At 42.4% G+C, this 27,234-nt stretch overlaps 1 protein-coding gene across 2 annotated transcripts; it reads right to left on the bottom strand.

Annotated features, from left to right (window-relative positions):
• Nucleotides 1–1,307: 1,307 nt before the first annotated feature.
• On the bottom strand, nt 1,308–26,532 carry RMDN1 (regulator of microtubule dynamics 1). Of its 2 annotated transcripts, XM_029062182.1 has the most exons (10): nt 26,431–26,532; nt 15,686–15,803; nt 13,761–13,848; nt 13,496–13,655; nt 11,056–11,145; nt 10,038–10,093; nt 4,816–4,903; nt 3,787–3,817; nt 2,292–2,425; nt 1,308–1,391 (listed from the first exon to the last, which is right to left on the bottom strand). In XM_029062182.1, exons 1-10 carry the CDS (start codon nt 26,515–26,517, stop codon nt 1,341–1,343), a joined length of 903 nt encoding a protein of 300 aa, XP_028918015.1. In that variant the 5' UTR covers nt 26,518–26,532; the 3' UTR covers nt 1,308–1,340. The 2 variants fall into 2 exon arrangements, with proteins under 2 accessions (XP_028918015.1, XP_028918016.1); XM_029062183.2 differs by lacking the exon at nt 11,056–11,145 and having other exon boundaries at nt 1,316–1,391.
• Nucleotides 26,533–27,234: the final 702 nt, after the last annotated feature.

A 27,234-nucleotide genomic window follows, 5' to 3' on the forward strand; every position in this document is an offset into this window, starting at 1 on the left:
GTGAAGGGGGGTGGTAGAAGGAATAGAGGGAGAAGAGGAGCTCAGTCTGGGAAGGCCTCTTGGAGGAGGTGAGTTTTAAGAGTATTTAAGTAATACTCTACTATTTCCCCTATCCATAATCTATTTTAATGGTTGTCACTTCTGTAAACTGTAAGCTCCTTGTACAGAGGAATCATATCTACCAACTTTATAGTATTGTATTTGGGGAAGGAATGTATCTGTTTATACTGTACTTTCCCAGGTGGTTAGTACAGTCCCCTGAGTACCGTAAGTATTCAGTGCCTGTTTTCTCTCCTATGTAGACTGAGTCAATCAATTGTATTTACTAAGTGCTTACTGTGTGCACAGCACTGTACTCAGCACTTGGGAAAGTACATTATAACAGATTGTATCTGACCTAATGCCTGTGCTTAAAATGGTGCTTTACACATAGTAAGCGTGTAAACACCATAAAAAATACCATCGATTTGATTAGGAGGTAAGATGAGAAGGAAGATGAGTCCAGTTTTGGGCAAATTTGAGCTTGAGCTGCTGGTCAGACATCTAAGTGGAGGTGAGCCTGGAGGCAGGCTAGACTAGCAAGAGGTCTGGACTAGCAAGGAATATTTGGGAAGTCATAGGTGTGCAAGTCAACTGAGAAGACAACCCAGGACAGCAGTGAGAGGCAAAGGAAGAACCAGTGAAAGAAATTGAAGAGCAAAAATATAAAGGTAAGAGAGAAATGGTATTAGAAAGGATTTTTTTTTTGTCCTTTTTATAATTTCTTTCAAATGAATCGAACATTACAGCCCTGGAACAATATGACAAATGCCCCTGTTCAGGACATGCAAGCTTCCTGTAGGCTGAGGTAGGGGAAAAGGCAGTGAGTTGGGAGTCCTGAGAGCTGTACCCAAGAAAGACTCGTTCCCCTCCTTCATCTGTCTGGGCCTGGATTTCCCTGACTATAGACTATATAATCCCTGCTCCCACCGGATGTACAAAGCATTTTTGAACAGCACATAAGGAACAGTCCACATACTGAATACTTGCTATTCTGGGTGTGTAATTGGCCAGAAACAGCCACAGACTTGGCAATTCCGACCAAATTAAACATCCCTCCTTGACTTTGTACAACAGGGAAGTTTTTAGATGATGCTTCTAAATCCTCAGGCTTTCACCTTAATAATGCTAAACAGGGCTATGTGCACCAACCTGGGATATTTTCTTGCCACAAACCTTGGATTTTGGTGACAGCCTCAAACACTGGTAAATCTCTCGTAATCCTTAGTTATATCATCAGTTTAATAAATAACGCAGTGCTTCCTGGATAGAGTTCAGGTGCTTTATTCTCAGCAAAGTACTTAGGTTTTGACACTGAAGGTTTTGAGCAGGTCTGCAGCTTCTTTCTGAACCTAAAAATAGAGGAAATATAAGAACCCCAAGAGAAAGGAACCTGCCCGTCAGTAGCATTAAAGAACGGATAATTGGAGTAGGCTCATTAGTGCAACCTTAGAGCATGTGCCAAATCAACTGCCGAATATTCTGATCCTACCCTCTCTCTCTCTGACAGGGCTTAGTAATAATAATCATAATAATAATAATAACTTGGTATTTGTTAAGTACCTACTGTAGGCCAGGTACTGTACTAAGTGCTGGGGTTGATACAAGGAAATTGGGTTGGACACAGTCCCTGTCCCACATGGAGCTCACAATCTCAATCCCCATATTGCAGATGAGGTAACTGAGGCACAGAGAAATGAAGTGACTTGTCCAAAGTCACACCACAGACAAGTGATGAGCTGAGATAAGAACCCACGAACTTCTGCCTCCTAGGCCCAGGCTCTATAATATTGGTATTTGTTAAGCGCTTACTATGTGCAGAGCACTGTTCTAAGCGCTGGGGGAGACACGGGGGAATCAGGTTGTCCCACATGGGGCTCACAGTCTTAATCCCCATTTTACAGATGGGGTAACTGAGGCCCAGAGAAGTTAAGTGACTTGCCCCGACAGTCACACAGCTGACAAGTGGCAGAGCTGGGATTTGAACTCATGACCTCTGACTCCAAAGCCCATGCTCTTTCCACTGAGCCACGCTGCTTCTCTATCCACTATGCCATGCTGCTTCCCTAATGGGGATTCCTCCTGTGTCTATCCCCATGGCATTTCACCTCCCCTGGATGTCTAGTCATTTAGAAAACCCACTTGGATTAGCCCCAGGAAAATTTGCCACATAAACCTGGAAGACCTCCATATGCTTTATATGAACCTTTTGGCCTATGATGAAATAGCAGGGGGAGCCCTAGGTCTTTTACCTGTTTGTCCTCTTCTGTGTGCACTGGGTAGTCCTTGGCTTTCAGTAACCAGAAGGCAGCAAGTTTCTTGTTACTTAACTTCAGATACGTCTTCCCCAGAAGCAGCAAGTTTTTGCTATAAAAATTGGGATCCGCTGTGTACAAAAACATAAAGAACACATGGGTCTCGACTATGCTGTCCTTAGATCGTCTGAAGCTGGATAAAGCCTCCAGTGATAGTTTAGGGCCCAGACTACTGAAACTTTAATTTTACAAGGTTCATAGTGCAAACAAACCCTGCTGATAGAGTTTCTTATCTTTGGCCAGTAGACCAAAGACAGTCATGGATTCTCATGGACAGCTGGCTGTTAAAATTACCCTCCCAATACCACTCTATCCAGCTTTTTGTGGCCATGGGTTCCAACTCTTCTTCTCTCGGTTGTTTCTCTGGCAAGCAGAAAAGATGGGCTGCTGGGGAGTGAATGCTGTACTCAGGTAATAACTTTTGTGCATGAATAGGATAAAACTAAAAACTTCATTCATCTAGGATGCATTTTAAGAATAACTAGCTGAGATGTATGAAACTATCTAGGAATTGGGTTTCTTTTTTTTTAACCCAGTGCCTTCCCACCTTCACCTTTCCTTCTCAATCTCCTCCCTTTCCCAGGATGGAGATAGCAGGAGAGGAATGGGAAGAGGTGCCTTCCCAACCTCTCACTGTGGTTTTCCAATTGGCACCCATGTTCCCTTGAAGAGTTCTAGATAGTAACAAGCTCGGGACAGTCCAGGCAGCCCCTAAGGCACCTGAGAAAGATTGGCAAAAATGAATGATAATGAAAAATGCCTCTGCTATTAAATTCCCTTCCATTTCATGAGGTGCACAATCAGCATCATGGTGGAGTGTCATGTAACTGTTGGACAGTCCATATATTGACTGTTGATTTTGGTGACAAGCACAATTCTGTTTTAGGGAAAATAAAAGTTAACATCTCAGCCACGAAGGTGAGCATGTCCCTACACATCTAGTGCTCTAAATACATTTTATACACTCTGCCTCCCTTTCTTGGCCAGCCAAGTCTCATTGCTGTTCACTGAAGTCTTGTTAAAATAACAGATTTCGGGGACATCTAGTTACTGGCAATTGGCTTCAGTTCTCCTAGCCTGGTGAGACCAACAGCACTACGCTGGAGAGTTATCACTGGTGAGTCTGGATGGGGTCGGGAAAAAATTAGCAGTTAAGGTCATTCCCAGCACACATTTGCGTTAAATATCTCCTCTTAAATATGGTAAAAAGCTACAAACTCCTTTGACTATCGCCTGTGAATTTGACTTTACAAAGCAAAACATTCAACAAGCAATCTTTTTCAACCAGAAAAAAAACATTTGAATGTTTTTATTTTTACCTCTAATTTGTAAAGTCCTGAGTTTACGTATGGGTCTTTTACAATTCCAAATGCAAACTGCCTTATAACCCCTGGGTGTTTACACCGTGACCGACTGCTAAGACATAAATTACCTTGTTCTGCCTTTTGGAAGTAATTCAGAGCCTGGAGAATCAAAAGAGCACAATTCAGGAGGAATATTCAAAAACCACTGTCTAGATAAGTTCAACTACAAAACCTACATGATGGCAAAAGCGACAATGTCCAAAAATAATCGTTTCTTCTTGGAGTGGATTATTTATGACTGGCAATTAATGTAGCATCCTTTGTTTGCATAGGGTTTTCCAGTCCCACAGATCAGCCCCAGAAAGGACGTGGTGAATAGGGGAGAAGAGATGTGCAGCAGAAGACCGACTCCCAGCCCAGGCAGTGAGTTCTGTTGTCCCCTTCTCCCTCCTAATAATAATAATAATGGTATTTACTAAGCACTTACTATGTGCCAGGCACTGTTCTAAGTGCTGGGGTGGATACAAGCAAATCGGGTTGAACATAGTCCTTGTCCCATGTGAGGCACACAGTCTCAATTCCCATTTTACAGATGAGGTAACTGAGGCCCAGAGAAGTGAAGTGACTTGCCCATCAACTGACTGACTGATTGAAGGCACACCAGTCAGGTGGTTAGCTCCTTCCTCTCTCCGATTTTCTCTTTCTGGGAGGCCAAAGGAGCTCTGCCAGAGGCTTTGACTGAAAAAGGTACATGCACAGTTCTTCCTAACTGCATGTTTTCACTGTGCACTTTGGCTAGAATGCTGTTGGGAAATTAGGTCCTATTTCTTCTCTTCAGACCACAGAAGCCTGTTTGGGTCCAGAAATGGTCGGGCACATGCCCAAGGCATCAGATAAGAGGTTAGTCCTACAATGAACTGCCCTTATTGCAGTATTCTACAAGATGTAACCCTTATATTACAGACTTAGGTAACTATCTGTCAATGCCCTGCCTAAAAAAAAAAAAAAATCCACCTACTAGGAAACATAAAGCAGATTTTTAAGCCTTTAATGCAGGGTGTGCCAGTGTCTGTATTTCAAGTTAACCAGAAAGCTTATCAGGGAGTATGCAGATAAAGATTACTTGAGGACAGAGTCAAAGATGGTTCATCACCTACTTCCTCATAAGTAGAACTAGGAGGTGTTGCAAACAGCATAGCGGCAATTCTGCTTTGGTACCAAGGCATTTCTGCAAATGAATAACACCTAGGAAGGGAGAAGGTGGTAGGTGAGGAAAAACAACATTTATGGAAATGGCATTTAAAAATACAGCTGCTTTAGCAGTCAGTATCTTACATCCCACCATCCCTACACCACATAGCCTTGCAGAGCGCAGTACAAGGTTCAGAAGTCTCACTTTCAATCCTGTGGAAAGAGCAAAGACCTGAGTGACAAGAGCACGGGCTTCGCAGTCAGAGAATGTGGGTTCTAATCCTGGCTCTGCCATTTGTCTGCTGTGTGACCTTGGGCAAGTCACTTAACTTCTCTGGGCCTCAGTTACCTCATACATAAAATAAGGATTAAGACTGTGAGCCCCATTTGTGACAATGTGATTACCTTGTATCCCAGCTTTTAGAACAGTCCTTGGCACATAGTATGAGCTTAACAAATGCCATCATTAATATTATTATTACTATTCTAGTTCTGGTGCTGCAAGTAGGGGAATGCCTACTGGAGCCATGCCCCCTCAGTGATCAAAGTTTCTGGCCTGAGGAATATCCGGGGTATTCCACAAAGTGGAAAGGCCCAGCAGGGCCCCCACAAAATAACTGGCTAATACGGGCATCGAAAATCGCCTACTGAGTTCTGGTGCTAAGGCCCAGCCTTGGCACTGCTACAGTCACTATGGCTGTCCACAGGTCCAGCACAAACTGCAGCACACACTTTGCAATATGCTATATCCTTCCTGCCTGCTCGCTTATTATTAATAATAATAATAATAACAAAAGTATTTGTTAAGCACTTACTATGTTCCAGGAACCGTACTAAGCACGGGGTGGATACAAGCATATTGGGTTGGACACAGTCCCTGTCCTACATGGGGCTCACAGTCTCAATCCCCAATCTACAGGTGAGGTAACTGAGGCACAGAAAAGTGAAGTGATTAACCTAAGGTCCCACAGGAGACAAGTGGTGGGGCTGAGATTAGAACACATGACCTTCAGACTCCCAGGCCCATGCTCTACCCACACTATGCCTTGATGCTTATTGCACTCTTAGCCCCTAGGGGAACATGACTGGTGGGGTTGAGAGTGTGAGGGGCACTGCCCAAACCCCCAGGGCAGCTTGCTTGACCTTATGGAAAAAGGATGGACCTGGGAGCCAAAATACCTGGGTTCTAATCCTGGTTCCACCAGAGTCAGTTGCCGGGTAGGGATTACCTCTATCTGTTGCTGAATTGTACTTTCCAAGCACTTAGTACAGTGCTCTGCACAGAGTGAGCACTCAATAAATACGATTGAATTAATGAACTTGCCTTAAAGCCATCTGCTTTAAAGCACTCAATTACCTTGCCACTCCCACCTCTCCTCACTACTCTCCTACTACAACCAAGCCCACACACTTCACTCCTCTATTGCCAAACTACTTACTGATTGATTTGATTGATTGCCTGCTGTGTGACTTCAGGCAAGTCACTTAACTTCTTTGTGCCTCAGTTTTCTCAACTCTAAAACAGGTACTCAAAACCTGTTCTCCCTCTTCCTTAGACTGTGAGCCCCATGTGGGACAAGCACTGCGTCTAACCTGATCAATTTGTATCTAGCTAGGGATCCTAGCTGCATGTGAACATCCTGGGGTCTTCCGGAATGAGTCGGCCCCCCGGGAGAGACCTGAAGTGACCCAGGTCACTTAGACTGACTTAGAACAGTGCTTGACTCATAGTTAGTGCCTAACAAATACCATAAATAAATCAATAATTATTCCTCCATGCAGGTTGTCAGTTCTGAGACATTGAAACTTATCACCCTGACTGCCATCATATGATTCCGGCACAGTGTGAAAGGATGTTTTGACATTTTCTCCCAGTGTGATCTGTAAAAACAGAATTTACAACCACCTATATGCACGGTTTCATTAATCACCTGCCTGAAGGCAGGGAGTCTCTCGAGGCCCTTTCCAGCCCTTTCCAGCTCCCAGATCTCTGGGTGTGAAAATTTATAATTGCTCTTTCAGAGTATTCCTCACAATGACCCTACTGCTGCCCAGCACTTGGCTCTTTTAAAGCAGCCCCAGGGCTATTGTACTTGTTTCTTTACCCTTATCTTGGCTATACCACTTGCCTGCGGTGAGACCATGGTTAAATCATTTCAATTCTCTGGCCTCAGTTTCTTCAGATGTAAAATAGGGATTGAATACCTGCTCTCCCGTCCCCTTTGACTGTGAGCACCAAGTGGGACAGGGACTGTTTCTGACCTGATTATCTTGTATCTCCCAAGGGCTCAGTACTCCCTCTGCTCCTCCACCTCTCCCTTCCCTTCCCCACAGCACTGTACTCATCCGCTCAACTGTATATATTTCCATTGCCCTATTTATTTTGTTAATGAATTGTACATCGCCTTGATTCTATTTAGTTGCCATTGTTTTTACGAGATGTTCTTCCCCTTGACTCTATTTATTGCCATTGTTCTTGTCTGTCCATCTCCCCCGATTAGACTGTAAGCCCGTCAAACGGCAGGGACTGTCTCTATCTGTTGCCAACTTGTTCATCCAAGCGCTTAGTACAGTGCTCTGCACATAGTAAGCGCTCAATAAATACTATTGAATGAATGAATGAATGAATACAGTGCTCTGCACCAGTAAGCGCAGCGTGGCCTAGTGGACAGAGTATGAGCCTGGGAGTCAGAGCACATGGGTTCTAAATCCAATTCCACAACTTGTCAGTTATGTGATCTTGGGCAAGTCATTCCACTTCTCTGGGCCTCAGTTGCCTCATTAGTAAAATGAGAATTAAACCCTACTCCCACTTAGACTGTGTCCGATTTACTTGTATCCACCCCAGCGCATAGCACAGTGCCTGGCACATAGTAAGCGCTTAGCAATTACCATAATTATTATTGATGATGATGATGGTATCATTGACAGTATTTACAAAGCTCTTTGGTTCCCAGAAACAATGAATTCCAGTAACTGCCCACCTCTGGGCTATATTCCTTGTCCCTTCATATTGAAAGAAGACGCCACTAACAGTGAAATTTACCTATGACTACATGTGTGGTTGAAAAGGCCAATGTGAGACTCACAGTTTCAACCACATTGTGCACACACAAAGGCTGGCTTTGTTTAATGTTTGCAATGCCAGATGCTGAGCTTTTTTTCTCCTCCTTGTCTCTCTTTTATAAAGGTTTTGCTCAGAAAGAGCCACTCTCTCCTTAACTGTCTTTTTTCAGCTGAGCTGCTGTGATTTTACTGCAGAATTGCTAACAAGTGCCTTCATTTTCCAGAATCTTGAACATTTTGCTGGTTTGGAGGCCACATTGGCTCTAAGGAACAGTGTGAGCTTTGAGGGAACGAATAAGACAGTCCAGCCAACATTCTGCTCCAGGCAGGGCTGCCGTGACCTGAACATCTGTGAGGTCCCTTGTCTTTCAAATGATGCCAAATAAGATGCCACTGTTAGGCTCGGGAATGCATCAGGGCGTTTTTCTTTTGTTTGGCAGGTGAAAGATGGTGTTTAATTGTGACTTGATGTATGGCACACTCGCTCAACCAAAGTAAGTCAATACTGTTGTTTTACAAATCCATGACTTTCTTCTGTCAGTGGGAGTCATTTTCAGCTTCAGCACTAAAATCACCCATTACGCTTATCTGACACTGATACACTAATAACAGTAATTGTGGTATTTCTAAGTGCTGGGGTAACTACAAGATAATCAGGTTGGACACAATCCCTATTCTATGTGAGGCTCATAGACTAATCGATGGCATTTATTGAGTGTTTTCTGTGTGCAGAGCACTGTACTAAGTATTTGAGAGAGTATAATAATAATGATGATAATGGTATTTAAGCACTTATTCTGTGCCAAGCACTGTTCTCAACACTGGGGTAGATACATGCTCATCAAGTTGGACACAGTCCCCTGTCCCACATGTGGCTCACAGTCTTAATCCCCATTTTACAGATGAAGTAACTGAGGCACAGAGAAGTGAAGCGACTTGAGCAAGTCACTTAGAAGAGAAGTGAAGAAGTTGGATTAGAACCCATGTCCTCTGACTTCCAAACCCGTGTTCTTTCCACTAGGTCATGCTGCTTCTCTTCACTATACTGCCCACTAGGAGCTTAAAATCTAAGGGGGAGGGAGAACCGGTATTTAATCCCCATTTTACAGATGAGACACAGAATGTACGCTTCCTGTGAACAGGGACTGTCTTTTCCAACTCTCTTGTACTCTCCCAACCATTTTGTACAATATTCTGCACACAGTAAGACAGTAAGTACTCAATAAATACTATTGACTTAAGTTAAATGATTTGCCTAAAGTCAGAAAGCAGGCAAATTGTGGATCCAGGATTAGATCTCAGGTCCCCTGACTCCCAGGCCTATACTCTTTCCACTAGATCACGCTGCTTCCCTACTTTACTTATTCACCTTCGGTGACTTTATCTAAATCCTTGTAGAAGCGTACCCCTGGTCGAGTTGATGATTAGAACCCACAATTCCTATGTTCTCTATGTCCTATGGAGAAGCAGCGTGGCTCAGTGGAAAGAGCACGGGCTTTGGAGTCAGGGCTCATGAGTTCGAATCCCAGCTCTGCCACTTGTCGGCTGTGTGACTGTGGGCAAGTCACTTAACTTCTCTGGGCCTCAGTTCCCTCATCTGTAAAATGGGGATTAAGACTGTGAGCCCCACGTGGGACAACCTGATTCCCCTATGTCTACCCCAGCGCTTAGAATAGTGCTCGGCACATAGTAAGCGCTTAACAAATACCAACATTATTATTATTATTATTATGTTCTGAGTTGGCCCAAGGTACCTAAAAACCCTTGTTCAGTGCAGCCTGACTACTTCCCTATTTACCATCCAATATTCAGAGTCATCACCTGTATAGATTTTCTTTTGCATGGTGACAATTAAAAAATTGCATGTATTTGAAGACTGGGTATTTGTTCCCTAAATAACTGAGCAACAATAGCTTCAGGTGAATTTTACATTGCAAATGTACTTAGGAATAGACTCGATGCTAATTAGGATACTAGATTTACCTAACCTCACTTTGTGATGTTATAATGGAATCCTTAAATAATTTTACTCATTTTTACATTTTACATTTTCAACAACTTATTTTAAAGAAAACACGAAAAACAGAAGTCCAAGTAAGTCCAAATCTAATGATTTTCTTACCAAACACCCATCAGGTGAATTGAAGTAGCATCTTTAGGATTCAGTTCAATGGCTTTCTGGCAAGAAACGAAGATACAATTAATTGACTGCCTTCCAAAATATACATTATTGGATTCACAACTGTGTCCCACAATGAGCTCTAGCATCTTCACAATGTCAATCCCCATTTTACAAGACAGACTTTTCACTGCAACAGCAGAGTTTTAACTCCTACTTCATCCAGGGCTCATGGAGTCCCACAGTTAAACACTGTTTTTGGCCTAAAGTGCTTGTCAGAGCAATGGAGCACCGCAAATGTATGGCCAGAATAAAGCACCATGCCTTATCGAAGGGGGTGCTGCATTTTGGGATGTTTGTGACACTGGGTCATTCTGATAATCAGTCGTATTTACTGAACGCTTTCTGTCTGGTTTTGGTTTTTTATGGTATATGTTAAGCACTTTCTATGTGTCGGGCACTGTACTAAGCACTTGGGAGAGTACAGTGTAACAGAGTTGGAAGACATAGTCCCTGCTCATAATGGGTTTACAGCTCAATGTATTTCACTTTCTTAGGTGTTTTGCTTAAGGAGACCCTCACAATCATACCCCAAAAGGCAAAATCCTTTTAGGTGATAATTTCGGGCATTCAGTAGATGTTGTTATAGCAAATCGAAATTATCATCAATAGTCATTGAGTATCTAATGGGTGCAAAGGACAATAACATACACTTGCGAGAATAACACAAAAATAGAAAGTACAAAATCAGCTCACAGAGAGGTGACAATCTAATGGATTAGACTGTAATCAGCATCATCAGATACATAGTGCTTCGGGTCTCTAATATATAACAGGTGAGCAAAATAACATCAGAGAAAAGGAAAATCAGAGTACTAATTATTGAAAATAATAAAACTACGCAGCCAGGTATCACGTTTCAGAACTGTACATGACCCTCAGAATATATCTTGGAGTTCTGATAATTTACTGAAGTAAAGAACAAATCTGTTCATTAATAAACATTAAATTTCATCACTACCTCAAAGTGTTCCTTGATAACATAGGCATTTGCAATCTTAGCCTTGATGCCTTCATAATCCCCAACGTCACTGATGCAAATGGCATACCACTAAAATTGGAAAAGAATAGAGTTAATCCTCATGTAGGGTTTTGGCTACACCTCTCCAACTTCCCCTACACTCAGATTCTATTTTCTTGTAGTATTCACGCACATGAGCTACTCACAAAGAATTGTTAATCACTTATTAGCAATTACATTGAGGGTAGCGGTCTCTGCCAATGACCTGGGTAAACTCCTCCAGGCATCATCTAAAACTAGGCTGCCTAGCCAGATTAGACAGAGAGGGTCACTCAAGAATCAATCCATCAGTCGCATTTATTGAGCACTTACTGTGTGCACAGCACTATTGTAAATGCCTGGGAGAATGCAATATAACAAGTTGGTAGAAATATTCCCTGCCCCTAAGAAGGTCATCTTCCTAAAGACCCACTTGTGACATGCCCACTTCTCAAAACCTCCAGTGACTCCTCGTCACTCAACATCAACAGAAACGCCTCACAGTTGGCTTCAAGGTGCTTTCCCAAATCTGCTCGCTTCACCTGCAACTCCCAACTCTGCTCTCTTCGTTCCTTCCAAGTTCACCTCTTAACCGTAGCTCGCTCTCAACTCTTTCATCTTTGTCCCCTCTCTCATGCTGCTTCTCTGGCTTAGAACTCCTTCCCTCCCCAAATCTATCAGACCACAGGCCTCCCCATATTCCAAGCCCTCATGAAAACTCACCTTCTCCAACATGCCTTCCCCGATTAATCTTCTACATCCCTTGCTGTATAAATCCACCAGCTTTCTCTAGGACTTTTATATACATATATGTATTATATATGTATATATATATACTTGTCCTCAGTACTTATGCATCATTTATTCAATCACATATTCATTTATTCTGATTTCTCTCTTTGTAAATACTTTTACTTCTGTCTCCACCAAAATCAACCACTTTTATTCAGTGTTTACTGTGTGTGGAACACTGTAATAAGTACATGGGAGAATACAACACAGTATGTAGACATCAGTAACTGCCCACAAGGATTTTACAGACAAAAGAGAGAGACAGGCGTTAAAATAAATGACAGATGAATAGGTACATAAGAGCACAGGCCTGGTAATCAGATCATGGGTTCTTAGTTCCATCACTTGTCTGTTGTGTGACCTTGGGCAAGTCACTTTACTTCTCTGTGCCTCAGTTACTTCATCTGTAAAATGGGGATCGAGACTATGAGCCCCATGCGGGACAGGGACCATGTGCAACCCAATTTGCTTGATACAAGCCTGGCACATAGTAAGCACTTAAATACCATAATAATAATAATTATTATTATAGGTTCTATGGGGGTGGGAGAAGGGAGACTATCCAAGTGTCTAATGGTTTCAGCCCCTAATGTAAAGGTGATGCCGAAAGGAGGGCAAATAGGAGGGCTTAGGCAGGTAAGGCCTTTGGAAGATATTTTATTGAGGCTAGATTACAAACTCTGGGACTAAGAGAACATGTCATTTCTTACTTTTGTACTTTCCCAGCGTCTAGTGACCAGCACTTAGTGGGCACCCAATAAATACCACTATTGCTAGTAAGAGTAGTAGTAGTATTTATTAAGGACCTACTGTATGCAGAGCACTGTACTAATTGCTGGGAAAGAATACCCTCAGCCCCCCAGCATTTATGAGCATAGCCATAATTATCTTAATGTTTGTCTCCCCTTCTAGACTGTAAGCTCCTGGTGGGCAGGGACAGTGTCTACCAACTCTGTTGTGTTGTACTCTTCTAAACACTTTAGTACAGTGCTCCCCAGGATTCAAGAGTCACCCCAACTAGTTTCTACCTGCCTCAGCTACTGTGGGGATGAATAAGATGAGATTGTGGGGGTGCTCTGAGCTCCTTCGAATTCCAAATATAGTCACTGCATGTAGACAAATCAAATATTCCTTGAATCTAATACAGAAAAAGAAAGCTTTTCTTTCAATCGATCAGTCAGTGGTATTTATTGAGGGCTAAGCACACAGAACACTGTACTAAGCGCTTGAGAGATTACAGTACAACGGAGTTTGAAAGTGACGTTTTCTGACCGCAGTCTAGAGCTCACAGTCTAAAGGTTTACAGTGTCATTACAACTAAATAATATTCAAGAGTTGAATTAAGAGGTTTCTAAAAAAAGTCTGCCATCAATGTCAGCCTTACTCTCTGGTCCCCAAAACAAGGAATAGACAGTCTTTTGGCTGAGGAGCCCTCCTGCTGAACTACGTGTGATTCAACCATTCTGCCTACCACCCCCACTAGATAGTGAGTTCACTATGGGCAGGGAACGTGTCTACCAACTCTATTATTCTGTATTCCCCCAAGCGCTTAGAACAGTGATCTATGTACAGTAAGCATTTAAAAAATACTACTGATTGAGTACCTTACCTTGTGAGCTGCAAAACTGGATGGATTTTTCTCCAGTGCCTTCTTTGCATATTCCAGGGCCTCGTATACCAGTTGTTTCTTCTCTTCTGGTGAAGTGCTGCTGAGCTGAGACAGATCCCGGGAGGCACGTGCGAGCCGCCACAGTAATTCTGCATCTTCACTGGTTGGAAATACAGTATGAAACAGTAATGCTTTGGAGTGCTAGCTGTTTAAAAGTCAAGCAGTGGCAAGACACTCAAAAAGGCAAAAGACTTTCAATTCCTACCTTTGTTTGTACTTGGCTAGCAAGTGATAGAGCTTTTCCGTTTCCCCACTCTCATACAGGTAGTCTGCTTGGTCTAAGAGTTCCTCAACTTTGAAAAAATGTGAAGGAAAAAAAAAAAGACATCATCAACTAAGACAGCTAAATCAGGGATATCAATGATATTGTACACCTAAAATGAACACATCCCCATACACTCACGCCTCAGTTGCCTCATCTGTAAGGTGGGGATTGGGACTGTGAGACCCATGTGGGATAGCCTCATTGCCCTTTTATCCCCCCCAGTGCTTGGCACACAGTAACCACTTAACAAATACCAACATTATTATTATTCTCCGTAGAATCACCTGCCCCAGATTCCTGATCCCTGACTGTGAGCCCGTTATTGGGGAGGGATTCTCTGTTGCTGAGTTGTACCTTCCAAGCGCTTAGTAGAGCACTCTGCACATAGTAAGCACTCAATAAATACTACTGAATGAATGCACACATTTAATAAAAACCAGCTAAGCAGAAATTCCAAAACAAGAAAAATGTCCACCAAGAACTTTAATGCTAACCTTTGAGGTCCAGCTAATATCAAACTATACCAGACAAATATATTAATTTCCCAAATGAACTCTAATGAAGATCCCTATAAAGAGAAAATACCAATCAATGGTATTTACTGATTGAATATTGTGCGCAAAGCACTGTACTAAATACTAGGGAATTCAATTCCCTCCTGCTCTGCCACACAGACTGTTCGGTTCCCCCTCCGCCCCAGGTTTGAGGCAGTTTTCCATCTCCCCCACCCCATCCTGACTCCCTCACTGACAACACTTTATCACCATAAAGTATGTCTTCAGGATTATTTCCATTTTGGAATGGTGGTAAGAGGTTGAAGGCTTGCCAAAGGTTAAAAATGAGTCAGTGGCATGACCAGGAGGAGGAGTAGCAGCAATAGTATTTATTAAATGCTTACTGTGAGCAGAGTGCTGTATTAAGGACTGGGAAAGGGTGCTTTAAAGCACTTACTCAGCTCTCCCCTTCTTACCTTAACCCACTGTTCTACTACAACCCAGTTTGCACTCTTTGCTTCTCTAATGCCAATCTATGCACTAAACTTCAATCTTGCCTACCTTCCCACTGACCCTTGCCCATCTTCCCACTGACCCCTTGCCCATGTACTCCCTCTAAGCCTGGAACTCCTTCCTCTCTCCCCAACTTCCAAGTCCTACTTAAATCACATCTTCTCTAAGAGACCTCTAAGAGGTCTTCTTCAACTAAGCCTTCCTTTCCCCTATTCCCTCTCCTTTTGCATCTCCTAAACATTTGGATCTGTACCCTTTAAGCGCCTGACATTCACTCCGTCCTCAGCCCCACAGCATTCATTCATTATGTACTTATCCATAATTTATTTTAATCTGTTTTCCCTGGGGACCGTAAATTCCTTAAGGGCAGGGATTATGGCTATCAACTCTCCTTCTATTTTACTCTCCCAAACCCTTAATACAGTGCTCTGTACCCAGAAAGCACTCAATACATAACATTGATTTACTGACTGATTATACAAGTGGGAATTAGACACAAATCCTGTTTCCCAAAGGGCTATGAATATGGGTTGAATATTAATATCTATGAATATGGGTTATTGGGTGTGAGCTGGAAACAAACACAGGAAGAGCAATGAAATACCAGACACCCGTTTAGCACTCTTTCCATCATAAATAGCATTTACGAAGTGTCTAGTCAGAGCTCTATACTAGGTTCAGACCATTCTCTCAAGGAACTTGTAACCCAATAAGAGGTTACGATATTTATATTAAAAACACAATGAGAAAGGAAAAATGCACATCTCTCAATTATCTGTGCTAATAGATAAGCAAGGCATAGATAAGTGAGGTAGATACAGACAAAAAGCTTCAGTAAACACTAATTCTAAGATTTACCTTTGATACTAGCATGAACCACGGCACACTGAGCTATCAGCTGAGAAGCCTCATAGCCCAAGTACGAGACTGCAGGAAATATCAGGCCTCTTCTGAAGGCTGAAACTTTTCCAAGGATCTGAGAAAGGAAATAAGACAAAGTTAGTGAACTGCTGCCAATTTTACCAAAAGCCCTCTCATATGCTCATCTCAGATATGTTCTCTTCCTCCACAGAATAGGGGAGAAGTCCTGGGCCTTGAAATAAAAGAACTGCATAGCTGATGTCATACACATTTCATGCAAATCCCAAAGTAACATTTCTTTGATTCCCAGAGGTAACCAATCCATGGTATTTACTGTGTGCAGCACACTGTACTAAGTGCTTCGAAGAGTACAACACAACCAAGTTGGCAGCACATTCCCTGCCCACATCGAGCTTAAAGACTAAAGGGGAGATGGACATTAAAATAAATGATGACTACATATATAAGGTTTGTGAAGCTGAGGCAGGAGTGAATAATGGGTTCAAATCCAAGTGCAAGGTGACAGAGAGGGGAGTGGGAGAAGAAGAAATGAGGACTTAGTAGGGGAAGGCCCCTTGAAGCTCCCCTCCTCCAGGAGGCTTTCCCAGACTGAGCCTCCCTTTTCCTCTGCTCCTCCTCCCCTCCCCATTGCCCCTGCTCTACCCACCTCCCCGCCCCACAGCACTTGCGAATACATGTACATATTTATTATTCTATTTATTTTATTAATGATGAGTATATATCAATAATTCTATTTGTTTACTTTGATGCCTGTCTACTTGTTTTGTTGTCTGTCTCCCCCATTCTAGACTGTGAGCCCATTGTTGGGTAGGGATTGCCTCTATCTCTTGCTGCACTGTATTTTCCAAGTGCTTAGTACAGTGCTCTGCACACAGTAAGCGCTCAATAAATACGACTGAATGAATGAATGAATGAAAGGAGAGATGTTTTTAATAAATCTCTGAAGGCAGGGAGAGTGATCTTCTGTAGGATATGAAGGAGGAACATGAGCGTATGCGTGCGTATGAGTACATCACAGGGAATGCGAAGCAGACGGAGGGAGAGGAGAAGAGGCGAGGAGAAAAGGCAAGGACAGCCGGGACATCCAGGTCTGCACTGCACTCCTCTAAATGAGGGAGTGGAGATGAATCAGCACTGATAGTGTCAAACACGCCACCTGGGACTTCCACAGTCACACGTATTTAGAGACATCCAGATATCTGTTCAGACATGGGCGATTTTAGCTTCTGTCAACGGATGGTTGGCAACACTGCTGGTTTTAATGCTATTTGCTAAGTGCTCACTGCGTGCCAGGCAACACGCTAAGCCCTGGGTAGATAAAAAGTAATCAGATTGGATACAGTCCATGTCCCACTTGGGGCTCACAATCTTAATCCCCATTTTACCGAAGAGGGAACTGAGGCCCAGAGAAGTTAAGTGACTTGCCCAAGGGCACAGAGCAGACAGATGGAGAAGTCGGGTTTACAACTCAGGTCCTTCTGAATCCCAGGCCCGTTCTCTATCCACTCGGCCAAGCTGCATCTCTAGTTAGCTTTGTACTATACCCGACTAGTTTGGGGTCTGTAGGTCAAGTTGGACTTTCAAGCAAGTCCCCCAAACCTAGCCACAGTTTGCCTGAATAGATGTCAAAGAATAGTTATTCTTTAAGGACAGAAATCATACATTTCTGGATTAATTCTTCATACAGAATGGTCTACACAGATCATTTGCTGGGAAGTTCCTTGAAGGCAGTGGCACTGTAGAATGCTCTGCACACAACAGATGTGCCATACAGATGGTGGGACTGATGGCTCGACATCATCCTCATGAAAGCTTGCTTATGGCTCCTTGAGCACTTCCACCAGAGACATTTACAGGCCAAACTCAATATCAAATGGCAGGACAAAATCATAAAACAATTAAGTTCTTGAAGATAGTCTCCCAGCATTGAACACAGTGTAACACATCTATGCTGGATGGGACAATGAAGAAGCAGTGTGAGAAGCAGTGTGGCCTAAAGGATAGAGCACGGGCCTGGGATTCAGAAGGATCTGGGCTCTAATCCTGGCTCCGCCACTTGTCTGCTGGGTCACCTTGGGCAAGTCACTTCACTTCTCAGTGCCTCATTTACCTCATCTGGAAAATGAGAAAGAAGACTGTGAGCCCCCTGTGGGACAGGGACTGTATCCAACCTGATTTGTGTGTACCTACCCCAGTGCTGAATACAGTACCAGGTGCACAGTAAGCACTTAAACACCATAAAACACACAAAAAAGGAACATGGCCTAGCAGAAGAGCACAGGCTTGGGAATCCGAGGACCTGAGTCTTAATCCAGGCTCTGCCTCAATCCAACTGTGTGACCTTGAACAAACCATTTCGCTTCTCTGTTCCCAGTTTCCTCAACTGTAAAATGGGGATTAAATAAATACCTGTTCTCCCTCCTACTTAGACTATAAGCCCTCCGTGGGGCAGGGACTGTACCCAACCTGACGGTCTTGTATCTACCCCAGTGCTTGGAACAGTGCTTGCCACATAGTAAGCGCTTAAGCACCGTAATTATTACCATTTACTACAGGAAGAGAACGAGTGAAACAATTGCCGTACCATTTATTACACGAAGAGAACGAGTGAAACAATTGCCGTATGGACAGCTGAAATGGGGAAACTGAAAGCAGGGGGGCAGAGGAAACATTTTAAAGACCCAATATAACAAAGCTTTAGACATTGCTCCACCACAGTTGAAAACTGCCAGTTGCCAAGGATACACCAATATGGAATCCAGTTATGAATAAAGGAGTAGCTCATTTCACACAAAAACTTCAAGGAGCAAGAGACAAGGAGGCACAAGAGAAAACAGCACCAGCCTCTGCAAACCTGAAACAGGACAAGACCATGAGGTACTGTCTTTTTGTGGGCACAATGTGGTCTAGACTGTGGATCCCATAATGACCTTTTCTGTCGCATGCACATTTGCAGAGGAATTTCACCAATCATGATATTTACTCAGCCCTGGAATGTGTCTGTTATATTGAATTGTACTCTCCCAAGCGCTTAGTACAGTGACCTGCACACAGTAAGCACTGGATAATTACAACCCAATGATTGCAGAGCACTGTACTCAGCAGTTGGGAGATTACATACAAGAGAAGGTAAGACCTGTTCCCTGCCCGCAAGGAGCTTACACTATCAGTGGCGAAGTATAGCTATTGTTTTTGTCTGTCTCCCCCGATTAGACTGTAAGCCCGTCAATGGGCAGGGATTGTCTCTATCTGTTGCCGAATTGTACATTCCAATCACTTAGTACAGTGCTCTGCACATAATAAGCACTCAATAAATACTATTAAATGAATGAATAAACCATATACATGTAAACACATGAGAAGAATTCATAATTAATCATTCTTCCTAACTTTCCGAGGTCAGTTTCAAAGCTTCAGAAAACCCAACGGCCCAACTACAGTTCAAAGTGTGCCGCTGGAACAGGTAACTTTGAAATGCAAGAGTGGAGATTTAATGGCTGCAGGAAACCTATTTTTCCCTCCCTAACTTTCCAGCCTGCAGGAACGGTGGCTCACGGTTTGAAAAGAAGTTCATTAGCAACGTGGGCCACTAACGGGTTGCCCGGCTTGGATTCAAATAATAATGATGGTATTTGTTAAGCACTTACTATGTGCTGGGCACTCAGTCCACCGCTACAAATCAGTCCAGAGCGCTGAACTGGAGCTGACAATCCAGGTGTCCCCAAGGGGGAGGCGGTGGCCGGTTCACACGGTGCTGAACCTGCTGCTGACCCTGCTGCTAAGCACAGCCAGGGATGTAACGGGGTCGGGTGGCCAAGGCTGGGCAGAGGCGGATTAATTAATGAATGATGGCATTTGTTAAGCACTTACTATGTGCAAAGCACTGTTCTAAGCCCTGGGGGGGATACAAGGGGATCAGGTTGTCCCATGTGGGGCTCACAGTTTTAATCCCCATTTTACAGACGAGGGAACTGAGGCACAGACAAGTGAAGTGACTTGCCCAAAGTGACACAGCTGACAAGCGGCGGAGTCGGAATTAGAACCCACGACCTCTGACTCCCAAGCCCGGGCTCTTTCCACTGAGCAACACTGCTTCTCATGGACAGGGCTGGTCGGGGGATGGGACATTATTGGGCAGGGATCATCTCTATTTGTTCCCGAATTGTACTTTCCAAACGCTTACTACAGTGCTCTGCACACAATAAGCGCTCAATAAATACGACTGAATGATCAGGGTGGGCAGGGGGGTTTCCTCTGCTCCTCCTCCCCTCCCCATCGTCCTGACTCCCTCCCTCTGCTCTACCCCACTCCCCACCCACAGCGTGGCTCAATGGAAAGAGCCTAGGCTTGGGAGTCAGAGGTCAAGAGTTCGAATCCCGGCTCCACCGCTTGTCAGCTGTGTGACTGTGGGCAAGTCACTTCACTTCTCTGTGCCTCAGTTACCTCATCTGTAAAATGGGGATGAAAACTGTGAGCCCCACGTGGGACAACCTGATCACCTTGTATCCCCCCAGTGCATAGAACAGTGCTCTGCACATAGTAAGTGCTTAACAAATACCGACATAATTATTATTACTTAACTTCTCTGCACCTCAGTTACCTCATCTGTAAAATGGGGATTAAAACTGTGAGCCCCACGTGGGACAACCTGATCACCTTGTATTCCCCCCCAGCGCTTAGAACAGTGCTTTGCACATAGTAAGCGCTGAACAAATACCACCACTATTATTCTATAGGTACATATTGATTATTTTATTAATGATGTGCATATACCTATAATTCTTATTTACATTGAGGCCTGTTTATTTTTGTTGTTGTCTGTCTCCCCCTTCTAGACTGTGAGCCCGTTTTTGGGTAGGGATCATCTCTCTCTGGGGCTGAATTGTACTTTCCAAGCGCTTAGTACAGTGCTCTGCACATAGTAAGCGCTCAATGAATGCGACTGAATGGCTGATGGGAGGAGGCGGACAAGGGTGGTCATCGGGGTAGTGGGGGGAGAAGAGAGACAGGGTGGGAAAGGAGGGGGACAGATTGGGGGAATAAGGGGAAGGAGATAGTGATAAAGTAATAATAATGATGGCATCTGTTCAGCGCTTACTATGTGCCAGGCACTGTCCTAAGCGCTGGGATAAAAACAAGGTTATCAGAATGTCCCACGTGGGGCTCCCAATCTTCCCCCCTTCTAGACTGTGAGCCCGTCGTTGGTTAGGGATTGTCTCTATCTGTTGCCCAATTGTCCATTCCAAGTGCTTAGTCCAGTGTTCCGCACATAGAAAGCGCTCAATCAATACTATTGAACTGAATAATAATAATGCTGGCATTTGTTAAGCGCTTACTATGTGCCAAGCACTGTAGGGAAGCAGCGTGGCTCAGGGGAAAGAGCATTGGCTTGGGAGTCAGAGGTCATGGGTCCGAATCCCGGCTCTGCCACCTGTCAGCTGTGTGACTTTGGGCAAGTCACTTCACTTCTCTGGGCCTCAGTGACCTCATCTGTAAAAGGGGGATGAAGACTGTGAGCCCCACGTGGGGCAACCTGATGACCTTATATCTACCCTAGTGCTTAGAACAGTGCTCGGCACCTAGGGAGCGCTTAACAAATACCAACATTATTATTATTATGAACAGTGTTCTGCACATAGTAAGCGCTTAACAAATACCAACATTATCATTATTATGAACAGTGCTCTGCACATAGGAAGAGCTTAGCAAATACCAACATTATTATTATTAACAGTGCTCTGCACATAGGAAGCGCTTAATACCAACATTATCATTATTATTATGAACAGTGCTCTGCACATAGTAAGCGCTTAACAAATACCAACATTATTATTATTATGAACAGTGCTCTACACATCGTAAGCGCTTAACAAATACCAACATTATTAATATGAGGGAACTGAGGCCTAGAAAAGTGAAGGGACTGGCCCAGGTGGGATAATAATAATAATAATAATGTTGATATTTGTAAAGCGCGTACTATGTGCAGAGCACTGTTCTAAGCGTTGGGTTAGATTACAGGGTAATCAGGTTGTCCTCATGTGGGAGGCTCACAGTTAATCCCCATTTTACATCACCTTGATTCTATTGCTATTCCAATATTACTAGGTGCAGAGCACTGTTCATAATAATAATGTTGGTATTTGTTATGGAATATAGCTATTCCATAGCTATAATTGCTATGCTATTGTTTTAATGAGATGTTCTTCCCCTTGATTCTATTTATTGCCATTGTTCTTGTCTGTCTGTCTCCCCCGATTAGACTGTAAGCCCATCAAAGGGCAGGGACTGTCTCGATCTGTTACCCATTTGTAGATTCCAATCGCTTAGTCCAGTGCTCTGCACATAGTAAGCGCTCAATCAATACTATTGAATGAACAGATGAGGTCACTGAGGTCCAGAGAAGTGACTTGCCCACAGTCCCGCAGCTGCCAAGTGGCAGAGTTGGGATTCGAACCCATGACCTCTGACCCCCAAGCCCGGGCTCTTTCCACTGAGCCAAGCTGCTTCTAAAGTGCCTCCCCCACAGTCACGCAGCTGCCAAGTGGCAGAGGTGGGATTCGAACCCATGACCTCATTATTATTATGAACAGCGCTCTGCACATAGTAAGTGCTTAACAAACACCAACATTATTATTATTATTATTATTATTATTATGAACAGCACTCTGCACCTAGTAAGCGCTTAACACCAACATTATTATTATTATGAACAGTTTTCTGCACCTAGGAAGCGCTTAACAAATACCAACATCATTATTATTATTAACAAATACCAACATTATTATTATTATGAAGCCCGGGCTTTGGAGTCAGAGGTCATGGGTTCGAATCCCGGCTCGGCCACTTGTCAGCTGTGTGACTTTGGGCAAGTCACTTCACTTCTCGGTGCCTCAGTTCCCTCATCTGTAAAATGGGGATTAAGACTGTGAGCCCCACGTGGGACAACCTGATTCCCCTGTGTCTACCCCAGCGCTTAGAACAGTGCTCGGCACCTAGTAAGCGCTTAACAAATACCAACATTATTAACAGTGTTCTGCACATGGTAAGCGCTTAACAAATACCAACATTATTATTATTATGAACAGTGCTCTGCACATAGTAAGAGCTTAATACCAACATTATTATTACTATTATGAACAGCGTTCTGCACCTAGTAAGCACTTAACAAATACCAACATTAATATTGTTATGAACAGTGCTCTGCACCTAGTAAGCGTTTAACAAATACCAACATTATTAATATTATGAACAGTGCTCTGCACATAGGAAGAGCTTAGCAAATACCAACATTATTATTATTAACAGTGCTCTGCACATAGGAAGCGCTTAACAAATACCAACATTATTATCATTAACAAATACCAACATTATTATTATTATGAACAGTGCTCTGCACATGGTAAGCGGTTAACAAATACCAACATTATTATCATTATGAACAGTGCTCTGCACCTAGTAAGCGTTTAACAAATACCAACATTATTACTATTATGAACAGTGCTCTGCACATAGGAAGCGCTTAACAGATACCAACATTATTATTAACAAATACCAACATTATTATTATGAACAGTGCTCTGCACATGGTAAGCGCTTAACAAATACCAACATTATTATCATTATGAACAGTGCCCTGCACATAGTCAGCGCTTAACAAATACCAACATTATTATCATTAACAAATACCAACATTATTAGTATTATGAACAGTGCTCTGCACATGGTAAGCGCTTAACAAATACCAACATTATTATCATTATGAACAGTGCTCTGCACCTAGTAAGCATCTAACAAATACCAACATTATTAGTATTATGAACAGTGCTCTGCACATAGTAAGCGCTTAACAAATACCAACATTATTATTATTATTAACAAATATCACCATTATTGTTACTATTATGAACAGTGCTCTGCACCTAGGCAGCGCTTAACAAATACCAACATTATTAGTATTATGAACAGTGCTCTGCACATAGTAAGCGCTTAACAAATACCAACATTATTATTATTATTAACAAATATCACCATTATTGTTACTATTATGAACAGTGCTCTGCACCTAGGCAGCGCTTAACAAATACCAACATTATTATTACTATTATGAACAGTGCTCTGCACCTAGTAAGCGCTTAACAAATACCAACATTATTATTATTAACAAATATCACCATTATTGTTACTATTATGAACAGTGCTCTGCACCTAGGCAGCGCTTAACAAATACCAACATTATTACTATTATGAACAGTGCTCTGCACATAGTAAGCGCTTAATACCAACATTATCATTATTATTATGAACAGTGTTCTGCATCTAGTAAGCGCTGAACACATACCAACATTATTATCATTATGAACAGTGTTCTGCACATAGTAAGCGCTTAACAAATACCAACATTATCATTATTATTATGAACAGTGTTCTGCATCTAGTAAGCGCTTAACAAATACCAACATTATTATTAACAAATACCAACATTATTATTATGAACAGTGCTCTGTACCTAGTAAGCGCTTAACAAATACCAACATTATTATTAACAAATACCAACATTATTATTATTATGAACAGCGCTCTGCACCTAGTAAGCGCTTAACAAACACTAACATTATCATTATTATTATGAACAGTGTTCTGCACCTAGTAAGCGCTTAACAAATACCAACATTATTATTAACAAATACCAACATTATTATTATTATGAACAGCGCTCTGCACCTAGTAAGTGCTTAACAAATACCAACATTATCATTATTATTATGAACAGTGTTCTGCATCTAGTAAGTGCTTAACAAATACCAACATTATTATTATTAACAAATACCAACATTATTATTATTATGAACAGCGCTCTGCACCTAGTAAGTGCTTAACAAATACCAACATTATCATTATTATTATGAACAGTGTTCTGCATCTAGTAAGCGCTTAACAAATACCAACATTATTATTATTAACAAATACCAACATTATTATTATTATGAACAGTGCTCTGCACCTAGTAAGCGCTTAACAAATACCAACATTATTATTAACAAATACCAACATTATTATTATTATGAACAGCGCTCTGCACCCAGTAAGCGCTTAACAAACACCAACATTATCATTATTATTATGAACAGTGTTCTGCATCTAGTAAGCGCTTAACAAATACCAACATTATTATTATTAACAAATACCAACATTATTATTATTATGAACAGCGCTCTGCACCTAGTAAGTGCTTAACAAATACCAACATTATCATTATTATTATGAACAGTGTTCTGCATCTAGTAAGTGCTTAACAAATACCAACATTATTATTATTAACAAATACCAACATTATTATTATTATGAACAGCGCTCTGCACCTAGTAAGTGCTTAACAAATACCAACATTATCATTATTATTATGAACAGTGTTCTGCATCTAGTAAGCGCTTAACAAATACCAACATTATTATTATTAACAAATACCAACATTATTATTATTATGAACAGTGCTCTGCACCTAGTAAGCGCTTAACAAATACCAACATTATTATTAACAAATACCAACATTATTATTATTATGAACAGCGCTCTGCACCCAGTAAGCGCTTAACAAACACCAACATTATCATTATTATTATGAACAGTGTTCTGCATCTAGTAAGCGCTTAACAAATACCAACATTATTATTATTAACAAATACCAACATTATTATTATTATGAACAGCGCTCTGCACCTAGTAAGTGCTTAACAAATACCAACATTATCATTATTATTATGAACAGTGTTCTGCATCTAGTAAGCGCTTAACAAATACCAACATTATTATTATTAACAAATACCAACATTATTATTATTATGAACAGCGCTCTGCACCTAGTAAGTGCTTAACAAATACCAACATTATCATTATTATTATGAACAGTGTTCTGCATCTAGTAAGCGCTTAACAAATACCAACATTATTATTATTAACAAATACCAACATTATTATTATTATGAACAGTGCTCTGCACCTAGTAAGCGCTTAACAAATACCAACATTATTATTAACAAATACCAACATTATTATTATTATGAACAGCGCTCTGCACCCAGTAAGCGCTTAACAAACACCAACATTATCATTATTATTATGAACAGTGTTCTGCATCTAGTAAGCGCTTAACAAATACCAACATTATTATTATTAACAAATACCAACATTATTATTATTATGAACAGCGCTCTGCACCTAGGAAGCGCTTAACAAACACCAACATTATCATTATTATTATGAACAGTGTTCTGCATCTAGTAAGCGCTTAACAAATACCAACATTATTATTATTAACAAATACCAACATTATTATTATTATGAACAGCGCTCTGCACCCAGTAAGCGCTTAACAAACACCAACATTATCATTATTATTATGAACAGTGTTCTGCATCTAGTAAGCGCTTAACAAATACCAACATTATTATTATTAACAAATACCAACATTATTATTATTATGAACAGCGCTCTGCCCCTAGGAAGCGCTTAACAAACACCAACATTATCATTATTATTATGAACAGTGTTCTGCCCCTAGTAAGCGCTTAACAAATACCAACACTATTATCCTTAACACATACCAACATTATTATTATTATGAACAGCGCTCTGCACCTGGTAAGCGCTTAACAAATACCAACATTATCATTATCAGTATTATTAACAAATACCAACATGCTGATGATGATTATTATTACCTGCCGGCCACGCCCGCCGCCCGCCCAAAGCGGCGTCCTGCGGCGGCGGAGGAGGAGGAGGAGGCGGTGGGAGAAGGAGGCCGCCATGGCGGCAGCCGCCGGCCGGTCCTTCCCGGGGGGGCGGGGCCAGCGCTCCCAAAGGGGGCGGGGCCTGGCTCCCCGCCGGACGCCCATTCGCCGGGAGGAAAATGGGGCGGGGCCATCCAGGGGGCGGGGCCCCGGAGGGAGGGAGCCGACCACGTGACGCCCCGCCGGCGCATGCGCCCTAGGGCGGCAGGCGGATCGGGCCCAGGGCGCCCCCCCGCGTTCGGTCCCTGTCTCCCCACTCCTCAATGAAAAGAATTAACGTCATCATCGTCATGGTGGCGTTTGTTAAGCGCTTACTAGGTGCAGAAAATTGTTCATGATCACAATAATAAGAATAATGTTGGTATTTGTTAAGCGCTTACTAGGTGCCGAGCACTGTTCTAAGCGCTGGGGGAGACACAGGGGAATCAGGTGGTCCCACGGGGGGCTCACAGTCTCCATCCCCATTTTCCAGATGAGGGAACTGAGGCGCAGAGAAGTGAAGTGACTTGCCCACAGTCCCACAGCTGACACGTGGCACGGTCGGGATTCGAACCCATGACCTATGAGTCCAAAGTCCGTGCTCTTTCCACTGAGCCGATAATGTTGGTATTTGTTAAGCGCTTACTAGGTGCAGAAAATGGTTCATGATCACAATGATGATGTTGGTATTTGTTAAGCGCTTACTAGGTGCAGAAAATGGTTCATGATCATAATGATGATGTTGGTTTTTGTTAA

This window comes from Ornithorhynchus anatinus, chromosome 4 (assembly GCF_004115215.2).
Source record: "Ornithorhynchus anatinus isolate Pmale09 chromosome 4, mOrnAna1.pri.v4, whole genome shotgun sequence".
Taxonomy (NCBI): domain Eukaryota; kingdom Metazoa; phylum Chordata; class Mammalia; order Monotremata; family Ornithorhynchidae; genus Ornithorhynchus; species Ornithorhynchus anatinus.